At 59.8% G+C, this 16,266-nt stretch overlaps 1 protein-coding gene across 2 annotated transcripts in view; it reads left to right on the plus strand.

Moving 5' to 3' along the window:
- The window catches only part of HDAC4 (histone deacetylase 4), a 256,247-nt gene that overhangs the window by 149,229 nt on the left and 90,752 nt on the right, over positions 1 to 16,266 (plus strand). For both annotated transcript variants that reach the window (XM_069465509.1, XM_069465519.1), the window contains exon 4: positions 6,561 to 6,805. In XM_069465509.1, coding sequence (XP_069321610.1) covers positions 6,561 to 6,805 — 245 coding nt within the window. The remainder of the gene's footprint in view (positions 1 to 6,560; positions 6,806 to 16,266) is intronic.

A 16,266-nucleotide genomic window follows, 5' to 3' on the forward strand; every position in this document is an offset into this window, starting at 1 on the left:
AAAGCAGGAGGCGGCTTAGCAAAGTCAGAGTGTCGCTGGCCAGCGGTGGGAGGCACGGGCACGGGGAGTGGCGTTGCGGTGTTTGTTTCATCGCCGTCCTTTGACTTCATGCGTGTTCTTCAGTGTGGATGACACGCTTCACCGTCAAAGGGGGAACACGGTTCAGGAAGTTGCGCGTCCCACACGTGCTTTCTCCCTCCTGCCCCCCACACACCAGCGGAATGTCCCTGCAAGCGGAAGTCATGGTTACGTAGCTGGAATAGCTGTTACTTTTCCCTCTGTGTGAATGAGCCATTCTTGGAGAGGCCCTAAACTTTGGCCGTGTTTTCTAAAGAACAGTCTCCTTTCTGTCCCAGGCCTCTGTGATGGCGTGGAGTGGTGTCATGGAAAGAGGACCTGATTCATGTCCTGCAGAGTCAGTGTCCTTTACGGCCACGTATTTGGAGAGAGATTTTTCTCTCTGGATTGAGCACTTGCTCACCCACAGACCAGCCATTCTCACTGTGGCCCTGAATGTGGTCTTTGTGCCCCGACTGACGTCATGAGCCTGATTGTGTTAGTATGTTTCTCAGGGCACAACGTATAAAAGCAATTTTCTGCACCACCGTAGAATATTCATGAGAATACAGGCTTTTTTGTTTTGATGCTGCATTCTTTCAGTAGAGAAGATTTTATTGTTTTCTTCAGGGTGCTTTGGGTCAAAAGCACTAGCAACTTCTGTTGGAAACTCATGGCATTTCGAAGGGTTTTTGATACAGAAATAGTACAAGTCACTTGTGACGCAGCCGCCAGCGCCCGATGCTGAATGAACGGGAGGTGGCTCCGCTCTGCAGTGGCCTGTGCGGGCCGGGGGCGGCTGGGCTGTCTCCGCCCGGCTCCCTGTCCTGTCCTCCCTGGGAGCGAGCGGGCCGAGTTTCTCAGGAGCCGCGCGGGGGGCTCCTTGCCCTGTGGAAGCTCGGATTCGCGTTTTTGTGCCTAAACGTTGGTGCCAGCGCTGAATTCCGAGGCCAGCGAGGGCAGTGGCAGGCCGCGGCGTGTGGGATGCAGGTGACGTGTTGCTTGTAGGGGGTCTCCGCCCTGCTTTTGGCTTTCTTTGGCCAAGAGTGGGGTTTCATGTGGTGCCTCAGGTGGTGAGTCCAGGCCGCTCTCGCCTCCCTTTCTAACCCTGAGGGAGCTGGAGGACGTGCTTCCGGGACACAGTGGCGGCGTGTGCCTCCAGGACAGGCGTGTGCCTCCAGGACAGGCGTGTGCCTCCAGGACAGGCGTGTGCCCCCGGGGCAGGCGTGTGCCCCCGGGACAGGCGTGTGTCCCCGGGAGAGGCGTGTGTCCCCGGGAGAGGCGTGTACTCCCAGGAGAGGCGTGTGCCTCCAGGACAGGCGTGTGCCCCCGGGGCAGGCGTGTGCCCCCGGGACAGGCGTGTGCCCCTGGGAGAGGCCTGTGTCCCCGGGACAGGCGTGTGCCCCCGGGGCAGGCGTGTGCCCCCGGGACAGGCGTGTGCCCCCGGGAGAGGCCTGTGTCCCCGGGACAGGCGTGTGCCCCCGGGACAGGCGTGTGCCCCCGGGGCAGGCGTGTGTCCCCGGGAGAGGCGTGTGTCCCCGGGAGAGGCGTGTACTCCCAGGAGAGGCGTGTGCCTCCAGGACAGGCGTGTGCCCCCGGGGCAGGCGTGTGCCCCCGGGACAGGCGTGTGTCCCCGGGAGAGGCGTGTGTCCCCGGGAGAGGCGTGTACTCCCAGGAGAGGCGTGTGCCTCCAGGACAGGCGTGTGCCCCCGGGACAGGCGTGTGTCCCCGGGAGAGGCGTGTGTCCCCGGGAGAGGCGTGTACTCCCAGGAGAGGCGTGTGCCTCCAGGACAGGCGTGTGCCCCCGGGGCAGGCGTGTGCCCCCGGGACAGGCGTGTGCCCCTGGGAGAGGCCTGTGTCCCCGGGACAGGCGTGTGCCCCCGGGACAGGCGTGTGCCCCCGGGAGAGGCCTGTGTCCCCGGGACAGGCGTGTGCCCCCGGGACAGGCGTGTGCCCCCGGGAGAGGCCTGTGTCCCCGGGACAGGCGTGTGCCTCCAGGACAGGCGTGTGCCCCCGGGACAGGCGTGTGCCCCCGGGACAGGCGTGTGCCTCCGGGGCAGGCGTGTGTCCCCGGGACAGGCGTGTGCCCCCGGGGCAGGCGTGTGCCCCCGGGACAGGCATGTGCCCCCAGCCCCAGCCCCACAGCTAGTCCAGGTTCACCCGGGCGGAGGCTCCTGTGCAGGCCTCCTCTGGGCTCAGCGGGCTCTTCAGCCGGACCCCCGCTGTGGTGTCCACATGGAAGGAGGGACGGGAGCTGCCAGGAGCCATTCTCATCTCTGACGGGCTCGGCCTGTGTGAACCGAGGAGACCCGCCCTCCTGAGCGGGCCGGGGCGCTCTGGGTGGGGGTGCGGGCCCGGCTGGCCGCCATGCGGTGTCAGGTGTGGGGGGGTTGGGAGAAAGCTGTGGCCTTAGAGCCGATGGCCGCGAGGGAGGCTGAGACGCGCCTGTGAGGGCAGAAGCTGAGCCCGCAGCGGTGTGACGCTCACGTCCCGTGTGGACTCTGTCACTTGCAACCACGCTGTTTGCGTTTTGGTGCAGTTTACAAATTCCTTTTAAGATGACATTTGCATTGATTTGGGGACCCATACACATCTCCAATAGAACAGCTTAAAAATTTAATGGCTTCTGAATGACAGCATTAGTAGCTTGACTAGATTGGATGAAAAAGTGAATTGTAAAATATTTTCAAAAAACACTAAAATCCTCTTCCTCTCCGGATGAGGCTACACCCAGTGAGAGACCCCGACCTCGAGCGCCGCTCTCTCCCGTTCTCTCCCGGGAGGCCGTCCCCCACCATGCCCTGCTGCAAGTGCCGGGGCGAAGAACCTTCTGGTCGTTTAATTTTCGTGAAAACCCCGGGTGGCGGAGCGCCGGGTCAGCACTGAGCCCTGGGCGGGGGTCTGCCAGGTGCCGGCACTGTGGTGGGAGTCTCGGCACGTTCGCCCGAGTCTCTGCCTCTGAAGACGCAGGTTCGGTGGCGCTTGCCTCAGGGTCACGTTGGCGCCGTTTCTGTGGATGCTTCGGACCAAACGTCAGTTTGTGTTCCTTGGAAGGTGCCCTGTGACTCCGATTCAGAAGAATCCGAGGGAAGTTTAAATAAAGAATATCACCCTCGGCTGGCTGTGGTGACGCGCAGAGCCTGCCCACCTCCCGCCCTGTCCCCACGGCGGTGCTGTCCCAGCAGCCCAGTCCCGGTGGCCACCAGCAGCCACCACTGCCTCCCTCGCGCCCCGTGCTGCCCTCTGTGTGGCTGCCCCGTCCTCCTCCCACTGCCACCCCTCCCCCAGGTCTGCAGGGCTGCTGCCATCGAGCTGGCCTCCGAGTGCCCCTCAGCCCCTGTCCCCACGACCTTCCGGGTGCTCAGGTGGCCCCTTCCGTCTCAGTGGGACGCAGTCCCTGTGGACCCTCCCCCAGGGCCTGCCTTCCTCAGCCCCACAGCCCCGCCGGCCAGGCCTGCTGCCTCGGTAAATGGGCGCAGCGGTAGAAAGGTGTGGCCCGTCACAGTTCGGAAGTGTTCAGAAAGGACACCTTAGGAGTTGCGTTTTGTTCATTGTTTAAAGAGAGTAACTCCTGGACGTTTCTGACGGGGCCCCTGCCCCTCTGTGAAGAATTGGGGACGGGAGGCGATGGGCCCAGGTCTGCGCTCGGGTCACCTGGCACATCCTACCAGCAGGGGTCACGCCTGACCCCTTGAGGCCAGGTGAGCTGGTCCGTGGGAAATTCGGTGGCTCCGCCAGACGAGAGCCTGAGGCAGACGTCACAGGCCAGCCTTCCCGTGAACGCGGACACCAGCACTGCGCAAAATGGGCACAGCCTGTCCACCGGTGAGTGTACGTGTGTGATAACTGAGAAAGACAAAGTGAGGTTTATGCCTAGAAAGCAAAAGGCAGGCTCAGCGCGGTGTCTGGTGAGTGACTAGGCGCGCCGGCGGGTTAAGGGAGAATAACTTTCCATCCGCCGATGGCTGCGGAAGCAGGAGTGGCCAAACCTGGCGGGCACGCACGGTGCCGTTTCTCTCTAAGACAGTGTCTCAGACGGTCACACTCGCCAAGGCGGGATGGGACCCCACAGGCGTGAGAAGGCAGCAGGGGGCTGTGGCTCCTGCCCCGTCTGAGTTGGCCGGGGCAGCCCCCTCCCCGCCCGTGCGTGTGATTCAGCAGTCGGGGCAAGGTGGGCAAACAGCAGTGTGTTACAAAACCCATGTTTGCCTACACAGTTTTCCCGTTTTGCTATGTTTTACCATAGAAATAATCAAAAAGGAAAGAGGAAATGGGCACGACCCAGCGTCCCCCTCTGTGGGGTGGGGTGGGCCATTGCCCCGTCCTGCTCGCTGACCCCGCGGTTTGTGTCTGTAGAGTCTTCTCACATGATACCAAATAAAAAGCTTTGGTGTGTCAGGCCCAGCACCCAGTGAAAACAGCGTCATTTAGAAAGCTGGGGTGGTGCTCCTCCGACCTGGGGGGGAGGCAGGAGAGGAGTCTGCTGGGGTCTGTCCAGTGCTCGCCGGGCGAGAGAGGATCTGCCGTGAGAGCAGGAAAAGGGCAGCGGTGACGGCTGGAGGATGTGATCTACTTGGGCATTTCCCAATCCTGTCACAGGTGGTTTCACAGTCTAGGAAAGTGTCCTGAGCGCTCGCTGTGGCCCAGGCCCAGGCAGGGCTCAGTTCAGCCACTCCAGGCTCCGTGGCCTCCGTCCGCCCAGCAGGAGAGGGTGACCGGTGGGACGAGGGGTGGCTGTGGCACCTGATGGTGGGAAAGACGTTCATTTCGCCAGCGGAATCCGAGAGAACCCTCCGTCCTGGACACCGTCTGTACTGTGCCGTGCCCTGCAGGCAGGGTGACCACCTTTAAGTCAAGGACACCAAGGCTCAGAAAGTTACTGTCCCCAGCTCCCAGCGGCTGAGCAGCAGCCCGGGGATTAGAACCCAGAGCTCCTGCCAGAGCCGGTGTGGCCTCCGGGCAGCATGTCCCACCCCTGCCTTGTCGGAAGAAGGCCAAGTCCTGGGACCGGGGCCTCCAGCACCGTGGGGAATGCTTCGTACCGAAAGGCAGTTGCCACTTGCAGGCCCTGGGTCGTTCTGCTGGGATTGGTGGGCTCCAAGACTGTGGGGTGCAGTTTTCCCAGGACCTGGGCTATGGCTGGGACCCAGTCTTAGTCCATCCATCTTCTGGGAGGGAAAGGTCCCTGGGAGGGGTCACATCTTGGGGTACTCAGGTAGGTCAGGGAGGCACCAGGACAAAGTCAAGCACATACAGTGCTCTGCCTAGGAGTGAGGAGCTGGGCTTCTCAGTGGCCCTCATTTGTTGGTCCAGGCTCCCCTCTGAGCCTGAGTCCCCCCATCTGGAGGGGAAGCCTGCCTCCTCCCCAGGCCCCACCCCCTTTCCTGGGGCCCTACCCCTTCCAGGGCCCCACCCCTCCCCAGGCCCCATCCCCTTCCTGGGGCCCCGCCCCCTCCCCAGGCCCCGCCCATGCATGACAGGTGGTGAAGACATGAAACGGGGCGGGCGTGCAGAGCTTTCGGGGGAGCCTGCCAGGGGGACCTCCCATAAGGAGCGTGTGGGAGGCCAGCAGGCTGGCTGGGCTCTCACCTGGACACCTAGTGATGGTGTCAGCAGAGCCACCTGTTTGACGAGTGTCACTGGGTGGTGCTCGGAGTGACTGTGGCTCAGAGTGAGTCCTGCGCACACATGTGCTCTTCACAACATAAACCTGTCGTAAAAAGAGTGCACACATCAGATTATTTGTGATATTTGTAATCTAAAGCTTACCTTTCTTTCTGCATTACTTTTCTCACTTTAATTTGGTATTGATTTGTAGGGATTAAGATTGATTTAGCTCTGTTTCTGATCAAAGTCACTTGTGAAATGTTTTCGGTGGTACGTGAGTCCACTGTAGAAAATCCATTTCTGTGTGAAGTGCAGACACACGCCCCGACGCACGCACTTGTGCTGAAGCAGAAACGTCTCATTGGCTGTGGCCGGGTAAACACATTTGCCAGGGGGCACTCTCTTCGCCATGGAAACTGGCTCCCGGTCCCAGCCTCTGTCGGGGCCACTTCTGGGGCACACACTGTTCTTGTGGTTCACACACACAGCTCTACAGAGGCTTCGGCGCAGGGAGAAAGGGGAGCAGAGCGGGCCGGCCGGCCCATCAAAGACGGCGCTTAGCGCTTTTCCTTGGCAAGCTAGAGCCTTTTTCTCTGTTTTTCCCTTTATTGACACTTAGTAATGACGTCAGAAGGCCTTTGGGCCTGTCGCAGGTCCTTGGAGAGGGCGGGCAGGAGGGAAGAGGGTTTGTGGAGTGTGTCCCGGTCTGACCTTCCGCTGGTTTCTGTGATTTTCCCGCTTAAGGAATGGAGGCCTCCGAAGCCTCTGCGTCTTGAGTTCTGAGCCTGTTGGGTGAGGAGGGGGAACTGTCCAGACGTCAAACGTCCCCAGCCCACGGGCTCGCGGGTCTGTGCGGGCGGCAGTGACCGGCTCTCCTGTGCTTGCTCTCCCTGCAGTGGATGTGGCTGCGGCGCTGCCCCTGCAAGTGGCCCCCGCGGCAGTGCCCATGGACCTCCGCCTGGACCACCCGTTCTCACTGCCCGTGGCGGAGCCCGCCCTGCGGGAGCAGCAGCTGCAGCAGGAGCTCCTGGCGCTCAAGCAGAAGCAGCAGATCCAGCGGCAGCTCCTCATCGCCGAGTTCCAGCGGCAGCACGAGCAGCTCTCGCGGCAGCACGAGGCCCAGCTGCACGAGCACATCAAGGTGAGTCGCGGCGTCTCGGGGCACAGCGGGCCTCGGACACGCCACGGCCTTGGCAGCACCCTCCCGCTGCTCCTAAGGCTTGTTCCCGATCCCCAGATGTGACACTGGGGTTCGTGTCCAAGGTGGTCCGCACTGTGATGTTAGCACCAAATGGCGGGCCCCTGCGCCCTCAGCAGCGGGCAGAGCTGGAGTGAGGGGTGGAGGGTGTGGGGCGTGGGGTGGGGTGTGGGGTGTGGAGTGGGGCGTGGGGCGTGGGGTGGGGTGTGGGGTACGGTGTGGGGTGCGGTGTGGGGTGGTGGCTGCACTGTGAACTCGTGGGGAGAACCATGTTTAAAGGAGGGTTCGTCACCTAATGTCATTTAAAGAAATGTCCATGAATAGAAAAATCACCAGTGGGAAGAGGAACCAACATGTTGATGATCATCTCTGGGTGGTGTGTTTATAAATCATTTTTATTTTCTTCTTGAGACTTTTCTATCTTTTCTCAGTTTTTCCCATTAACCTTTTGTAACTGAAAAAAGATATTTTCTTTTAATTTAAATGGAGTAAAAACTAATGAACACCTTTTTCCGGTACTTACTCTCTACAAGTATTGAATCTGATACCAGATTCTAAAATGAAGTAAATTGGGCATTAGTGACGTGTAGCACAGTTGTGTTGTGTAGCTGGCGGGCCAGTTATGGTGTCTGAGATTATATGTTCTCACTGCATTTAGAACCATATAGAGCAACATTGTCCAGTAGAGATATACAGAGCTATATTAAAATTGCATAGGTGGTTTTTAATTTTCGAGTAGCAATGAAAACCAGGTTGTATCAGTTATCTACTGCTGTGTAACAAAAGTACCCCAGAGTCAGGGCTCGGGAGCATCCTGGCTCGTGGCTCCGGTTCAGGTCTCTCACTGGGTTGCAGGCAGGATGGGTGTCAGGGCGGGGCTCATCTGAAGGGGTGACTGACCCCGGTGGGGATCTACTTCCACGCTCACTCTCGGGGTCGTCCCCAAGCTGCTCACGGCACAGCGGCCGGTGCCCAGAGTAAGTGGCCGAGAGACCAAGGCCAAGATGGAAGCCACAGAGTCCTTTGTGTCCAGCCTTGGATGTGGCAGCCCCGCACCATGCTGCCCTATTCTGTATGTCACAAAGATGGAGCCTGGTATGTCCTGGGAGGGACCTAGACAGGGGTGAAAACCAGGAAACGGGGACTGCTGGGGGCCTGGCTGACAAAAGGTAAAAGTGATTTTATTACATTTTATGCAACCACATATTTCCAAAATACCACTTCAACACGTACACAGCACGAAAAGTTCCTCGTGAGCTATTTCGTATTCCGTGGTTCACCCCGAGTCCCGGCAGACCACGGGGATTAGACGAGGACGGCACGTCTTGGTCTGGACCCGTTGTGTTTTGAGCCGTATGTGGTCCAGGCTGCTGCGTTGGACGGCGCAGACCAGAGCAGTAAAAGGCCACAACATTGCGTTGCCTGATGCTTCCGAGATGCTCTGTGGCCAGAGTTCCACGCAGCCCACGTGTGGAAGGTGATCGGCCACAGCCCTGGCTTCCCCAGGCAGGAGCCACACCGAGGTGCCACGGTGCCCGCCTGGCGCTGCGCAGAATGGCCAGTGCAGCCTCCTCTGCTTCTGCCCCGGCCAGCAACCCCGCTGTCCCCACTGCGTGTAAGAGACGCCTGTGCGATGTCGTCATTTAGTGATTGCGTGCAGAAGTGGAGGTGAAGTGGCGTCAGCGCTGCCGGTGTGCGCAGCGACAGGTTGCAGGGGAGGCTGCCCGGGGCTTGCTCACTGCCCAGCCGGCCACGTCACAGAGCCTGGTGGGCCCTCGGGGACAGGCCCAGCGTTAGCTCCACGTCCCCTATCGCAGGCGCTGAGTTGTAGTGTGAGTTCGTGTGCTTCAAAGTTTACCCGAGAGCTTTGTCCTCAGCCTCCTCCAGCCATGTGAGACTGGGGGTCTAGGGAGCTCGTCCTGGCCCTCAGGAGCTGCTGGGGGGTCCGGGTCTTTGGAATTTGGCTGGTTGCTGTTTTCTGTTGCTGGGGGCTGGGGGTTGCTGCTCTTTCCCTCGCTCGCCGGCCTTCTGACGTCAGCGTTCGGCTGACGGAGGAGAGGACACTTTCCCGAGCTGCTTAAAGTCCAGGCTTGGTTGGCTTTGCCTTCAGAATTCTGGGCAACTGGGGGGTCGCATGCACCGAAGACGCTGCGTGTCCCCGTAGAGATCGGCCCACCAGCAGCCACGGCGATGCCGTCCTTTTAACACGTGCGCTCGGGCTTGGGCTGAGGCTGCTGAGGGCTCTACAAGCGCCACGGCCCTTGCTCTCCTGACGCTCCTCCTGGCTGGTGGGACGAGAGGAAGGATGCGCTGGGTGGTCCCTGGGGCAAGGGCCTGCCGGGGGCGGGGGCTTCACTCTGCTGTGGACGGCCAGGCCCTGACCGTGGGTGGCTGCCTCGGGGCTGGTGTCAGCGTGGGAGAGGGCGTTTCAGGCTGGCCACAGGGGATGGGCGCCTGCCGGGCGAGGTGCAGGCCAGGGAGTCACCCAGGGGTGCCACAGCCCACACGGCCTGGCGGCGGATGGAGAGCAGCCCTCCGCAGTTTTTGAACCGCAGCTTCTCGTTTTCATGACTCCTAAAGGCAGTTTTGGAACGTGTGAGTCGTAGTTCGTTTCCGTCCTGCCCTCTGCAGCCCACGCGGCCTGGTGGCCCCGTCTCCATGGCAGCCTTTGGCCTTTTCCTCAGCCGCCCTCACCTTCACCTTGTTCTGGAAACGGGAGGGAAGGGGCGCCCCGTCCAGCCCCGCGGAGCACAGCCCCTTTCCCCGTCCTCTGAAGCGGCCCCCCGCGCCTGGCCACCAGCGGCCCGGGCACCGCTCCACGTCTCTCCGGCGCCCGTCGGTCACCAGTCCCGGCGTGTCCCTCTCTGTAGACCCACCGCGGAGCCTGGCAGAGACATTTCTCTGCGTTTTCACTGCCCGTGTGAACACTCCTGTTCTGGGCTGCTGCTGTGACCAGGAGTGTCCCGACAGCAGGTGACTCGACTAACCTAGACCTGCAGTGGGGACACCGAGGCAGGGCACAGTTGCAGAAGACAGTAATTGTTCATACTCTCTTCGTGTTGCTTGAATTTATAGCTTTTACAAGAAAAAAATAGATGAGAAACTGAGAAATAAACCCTGCATAGGTTGGGGGGCTCACCAGGGGTAGGAACATGGAAAGACACTTGAGTTGGTTCCTGTGGCCTCTGCTGCGTCCCACCCACCCCTCCCCCCCGGCCCCCCAGCCCTCCTCCCTGGCGCCTCAGGAGTGGCTTCCCTGCGTGGACCTGGGAGGGAGCCCCCGTGTCACCTCCTGCAGGCCCGGCGGGCCACGCTTCTCACGCTGGGTCCCAGGAGAGCTACCCCGTCACCCCAGGGCTGGACCCTCCCAGAGGGGGGGACCAGAGCCCCCAGATTTGAGGCTGTGGAGCCGTCCCCAGCCCAGGGCCTCAAGCACAGAAAGAAGCTCAAGGTTACATTTTGTCTTTATATTTTAATCATTTTATTTTTTCATTAAAATGGAGATCATAAAAGCCATTTGAACTCTGTAATTGTGTCATTATATTAGGCGGCTTTTGTTTAGATGATTTAAACTCTCTTCATAAGCTGTCATATTGTTAGTGACATTTTGGCAATGGTATTTGTCAGACAGATTTCTTGAACACAAAATCTAATTAGTGTCATTAAATCATCAGTGAATTTGAATAGAATTTTATAATTGAAAGGGAACAGTCTTTAAAATATAACTTAAGTGGTTAATTTTGGGTAAATAAGATCCCTTATAAGGGCTTAATGCTCAGCACATTTGTAATTTCCAGTTTCTTTGCTGCTCACAGCTCATTTAGACACCACATCTCTTCTCCTCCTCAGACAGTCCTCTCTCCCCGGGACTGGATCCCAGGTGAGCCCGGAAGCTTCTCCCGCAGTTTCTGCCTAACATCTTCCAGAAGGGCGTTGGGGGTGGGGGTTGGATACAGACATCATCGTGCACAGAGTGGGTCTGAGCACCCCTGGCCTGCTGAGCCCCAGAGCAGGGCCCGGTGCGGGGAGGCCGCAGGGCAGGACGGGCCCCCACCGCCCACCAGGCCGCGCCCTCTGGGGCCGGCACGTGGCACTCACAGTGCTCGCGGCCCGTGACCTGCCTGTCTCGGCTCTGGTCAGCGTCGCTCTCTGGCCCTCCTTCTCCTCGTTGCTGGGACTGTCAACTCAGCAGTTGCTTTGTGTCCATTTATAGTAGTTACTTGTGGATATTCGATATGGTGATAGCTTCATCATTGAGGCAGCAGCATGTGGATCTTCAGCCAGAGAATCCACTTCCGGGGCACCTGTTTTAAGCAGATCCTGTGTTGCCAGCCAGAGGACCGTGGTGGGTTCGCGGGGCCACGGACGAGGAGCCTGGACTGCTCGGTCGCGGCTGCTAGGGCCGAAGCTGGGACCTCGCGGAGCAACCGCAAGTGTGAGCAGGGTCTCCTTCCCTAGTGCCTGGCCCAGGGGGACCCCGGGTGGCCCACATCTGTCCAGCGGGGCTCTCTGGGCAGGCGTCCCCAGGGGTTCCTGCTTCCCAGCCAGGCTGTCACCGTCCTTAGGGTAGCTTTGGCCCACGTGCCCAGCTGGTTTTCTCAGAACAAATCCCTTTGCACGAAAGATGCTGAATGCGCGTTACACGTTGTGAAGCGTCTGCCGAGTCGCCCCCGGGAAGGCCTGTGTGTCCCCCGTGGCGTGTGCATAGAGCTCCGTCTCCTCCCTGGCCTGCAGGAGGGCTCCAGGGGAGTGGATGAGAAATAAAAACCGTTTACACGTGGTTTTCATTTGCACGTCCTTCCTTACTAGTCAGGCTGAACTTCTCTCCCAGTGTGTGTCTGTCGGTGGGGCTTGTGCTGCCTCCGTGGGCAGGAGAGAGTTTTAGGAGCTATTTAGTGGATGGCATGGCTACTTCTTGCAGGGCGAGGGCTGAGATGGAAAAGAAACCTGGTTTAAGGCGCCGAGGCTGGGCCATGGTGTTTCCTCTCTGTATTACCTTTCCCAGGTCGCCCAGGCCCGGCTTTCAGGGCCCGCCGGGGCCCCTCCTAATCCCCGGGCCTAGGAAGCACTGTGGCTGCGCTGCCGGGCCCTGCAGGACCTCACGGCCCATCCTGTCCCCAGCCCTGTGTGCCCCTTACCTGTGCCCCGGCGAGGACCTGTGCTTAGGACCCTGCACTTTGGGAAACGACCTCGCACACCCCTGCTGCCCTGAGGGTGCTGATGGCCATGCTGGCCACCGCGACGGCACCGCCTCACTTGCTGCCAGGCATTCCTGGCATGTATCGGAGCGTCCCACTCTGTGACGTGGCCTGCCCACCCGTGGTCCTGCCCTCCAGACTCCGGCTGCGGTGGTTCATAGACGGGAAGGACTCTGTGTGTGTCCAAAGGTGACGGCTGTGGACCTTCTGCAGGAACCTCGTCTTGGCTGTGGAAGGAGGAGACCTCAGGCTGACCCTGTCCCGGCCACTCCGCACCAGCTCTCGCCCTCTGGTGCCTCCTGGGCTCCTGTGGCCCCACTGTGTGCCGGCTGGGGTGACAGCCTGGAGGAGATTAGCCCATAGCCACATGGGAAGCGTCTCCAGGTGGGGGGGCCATGGAGGGGACCAGCTGGGTTCCCTCCAGCGGGAGGGGTGCTGATCTTCCTGAGGATGGGTGCTCTGAGCTGAGCCTGGGAGGAGACCGGTGTTGGGGCAGCGGCGGGGGGCCTGGTCACCCCAGGGCGTGCCGGCCAGTCGGGCTTGCTGGGCCCTCCCCTCCTCGTTCCCACCCCACTGTCCCTGTTCAGCAGCCCGGCTGCACCTGCCCGGGCCAGAGCCCGGCTCTGGGCGTTTCTGCTGCCGCCTTCCTGTCGTGGGCCTTGGTGCTGAAGACTGATCTGTTTGTCTTTGTGACTTTTGAGCACCCAGCATGAGTCCGACAGGGAAGGGCAGATGGAGGGGACCGTGACCACTGGGGGTGACGCCCTGAGGGGGGACGGAAGCGAGGTTTCCGCGGTGCTGACATGGGTGCCTGTTCATTTGAGCCACTTAATCCAGGAGTAAAGATGGCAGTGGTTTTGTTTCTAGGACTTCAGGGAACGGCATTTTAGACCCAAGCTGTCCATAAAAGCCACGGCCAGCAGCACTTGTCCCGTAAGTCAGCAGCAGCCTTCCCTCTGGGTGGCTCCTCGTCTGTTTCCCTCTGTTAGAAATTGTGCTCTGGCCAGTGAGGGTGATGGGACGTGCCCCGTACCACCCAGAAGGAAAATGAGCAGGGCGGTGCCTCAAAACCTCCTTGAGTGTCTTCAGAAGGGCTGCAGACGGGGCGCGTCACAGGGGTTGTGGCTTCGCGCACGGAGCACCCAGCGTCCGGTTCCAGGGCCTCCGCGCGGCCCGGCTTCCTCTCTGCACCGACGCCCGGCTGCTGAGATCTCACACGTTCTTCAAGGACGCACTTGAAGTCTGTGTGTTTTCTTTTCAACGTAACCTCCTCGAGGTAAACCCGGCAAAGCAGGAAACAAGTGGCAGGAGCAGCGTGAGCCTCCGTCATTGTCCTGTGTTGTGACGGCAGGCGCAGGCCCTGGGCATGGGCAGAGGCCCCGGGGGCAGGGGCCCCCCAAGCAGGGGCTGTGGGAGGGCAGGGCCGGCCTGCACCCCTTGCAGTTTGAACAGTGTCCCTCGTGGTAAAAGGCCAGGGTGACCTCATGCACGCCCCTTCTGCCACCCTGGGTGTCAGTCATGTGGGCAGTGGGGCCTGGTGACCCACAGGGTGCGTTGGACACGCCCAGAGGGGCTGTGGGTGCTGCTGCCCTGTCCCGGCGGCCTGCACTCACTGTTAGGATGCGCGGGGCGGGCGCCCGTTCCACTGCGGACTCCGGCCACTCTCCGTCCTCCCCCTCCCGCCCCTGCTGGACGGGAGGGTGCGTCTCCCCGGCCGGGGCTGCTCCATTGGCAGATCGAAGACAAGAAAGAAGAGAAGTGGAAGTTTACGTTTTAAAGTGAAAAAATGGTTGGGTTGCCACTTGAATATTTGTGCATTAACTTCCAAAGTCAGTCAAGAGAAGCTAAATTCTGTGGATCGAATGTTTGGTTTACAGTTCAATGTTGGCTTAATGTATAATAAATTCAATGTTAAAATTTGGTTAGAGTAATGGAGTCTGCTATTATTGGTTTTGTTTTTGTTTTCCTTAGAAAAATCAGGTCATAATGAACCATTTAAAATGAAATGTCTGTCTTGTTTTAAATGGTTCGTTATCGTTTCCGTCTACAAAAGACAGTTTCTCAACAGTTCTCCTCCCCTGCGGGATGGTCTCGCCGTTACGCGTTAGCGAGGGACTCATTGCAAATAATTTTTCCTAACGTAAAAATCAGCAAGTCTCCACGTTCTGTTTGCCGTGGCCTGAGTTCCGCACTTGAGTGACGCACAGCCACTCCCATCTCCCGGGACAGCCGTGAACCTGCTGCCGGCGGTGCCCGCTGGGAACACGCACAGTCACGGTGCTGCAGCGCGACACGGGAGTGAAGAGGACTGTCATGGTCTCACCTGCATCTGCCGGGAGCTCTGGGTGCAGAGGGTCGCTTTGCCGACCGTCGAGAAACAGCGCGGCACGTGGGCGGCGTGTGCGGGAGAAGCGTTGGTCATTGCCGCCTTTGCCCCGTGGCCCTTAACGCACAGGTGATCGTCTGCAATCTACAAGACAGGTGGTTGCCTACGCGTGGCAGAGAACAAGACCACGCAGTGTGGCCACGGCCACTTTTGGGGAGTCAGAGTCACCGTAATTGTAGGTTTCATTAAAACTGCACGACCATGTTGTTTTCTGGGAGTTTTGCCTTCCTGTGAATTTCAGCGTCCCGTAGCTGTGGTGGCTGTTTTCAGTCTTTCTATAGGGGCAGTTGAAGGATCTCGCTTTCCTTCTGGGTCCCGGCTGGAAAGCGAGTGTAGTGAGACGCTGGGCGGGTGTGTCTGCTCAGAGCCTGGAGGCAGCCGAGGGGCACGTAGTGAGGGGCGCGTAGCGGGTGACTGTCTGGGGTGGGCGGTGGGAGGGGCGCGGCGTGATTACGAGACCAGTTCAAAGTGTCCTCATGTCTGTCCTGAGCTGAGAAGCACCGTGAAGCCCGTGCACCGTGTGTTCGTTAAGACTGATGGTGCAGGTGGAGTCCCCAGCTGCTGACGGTGGCCCAGTGACGCTCTAGGGTGGCTGCCCCTGTGGACGCAGCCCTGGCACCCTTCGGCGTGGTCTCCGAGTCTGCCCACGTGCGCGTGTCTGTTCTGTCAGAGGTCTGCGCGTGGCTCTGTTCTCAGTAGGAGCGCAACCTCCCCACGGCACAGCTGCCGGCACAGCGTCGGTGTGAACGGTACCCGTGACGAGGGACGAGTTTCACCTCCCGCTTCATTTACCATTTGTCACAGTGCTGTGACTTGTGTTTCTCTTGAAAGTCAAGAAAACAGCTCTGTTTTGAAATTTTCCGCAAAGTTCTTAAGCTGCACCCAAGCAGGCCGGGTTGTGCCAGCGTGGAGGCCGGCGCCCGCTCCTGTGCAGCCCGGCCGTACCGTACTGATGGCTGTGGTGTTGCTGTTGGCGACACGTGATGTCGGGACTCAGGCCATGTTCCATTCGCTCGTGCCGGCCTCCCTAGAGGCTGCAGGCGGCCTCGTTTTTATCTCGGGATGACATTAGTGTCCACAAGAGCCAACCTCTATAGACGTCTTTCGAAAGTCAGAGTCTGATGATGATGATGGTGGTGGTGGTGATGACCAGGAAGCACGAGTGAGCGCTTGCAGCCGGCCTCTTGGAGTGCTCACCTGATACCGTCTCGCTCGGTCCTCACAGCAGCTCCAGGACAGGTCCTGCCGCTCCACCGAGGCACGTGGGAATTGTACGTGGGGAAGTGATGAGGGGCGGTGGGTACAGCAGGGGGCACAGAACCCGCTGGTTGCTCAGGCCCCTCCTCTGAAGAAGGACCCGGCAAGAATTTGGAGACCTTCCTGGGTGCATGCTGCCCACTCTCATGGCCTTGCCTGCGTCACCGTGAGGGGTCAGTGCCCACAGAGAGGGGCGGTTCCGTGGCACACACTCACACCCAGATCACACACATGTGTGCACACGCAAGCCGGCACTCATGCTTCTTCATGTTGGTGACTGCCGGGAGCAGTGGGTGGTTTAGCCGAAAGCTTGGGCAGCCTCGTCTCGGGGGGAGCCTCGAGCAGCCTACGCCCAGGCCTGAGAAAGTGGATGGGTGTTCGTGGGAGCCCTCCAGGGGTGCTGGATAACCTGACCCTGCCCACACTCTTGTCGGCGCTGGCCCCAGTACATGGAGTGAAAATGGGATTTGGTTGCTAGTGTTGAGGTTGAGCATTTTTCCCCATTGATTTTTTTTTTCTTTAAAAGCGATGGGGTCTTGCTCTGTCCCCCAGGCTGGAGGGCA

This window comes from Eulemur rufifrons, chromosome 1 (assembly GCF_041146395.1).
Source record: "Eulemur rufifrons isolate Redbay chromosome 1, OSU_ERuf_1, whole genome shotgun sequence".
Lineage (NCBI taxonomy): Eukaryota > Metazoa > Chordata > Mammalia > Primates > Lemuridae > Eulemur > Eulemur rufifrons.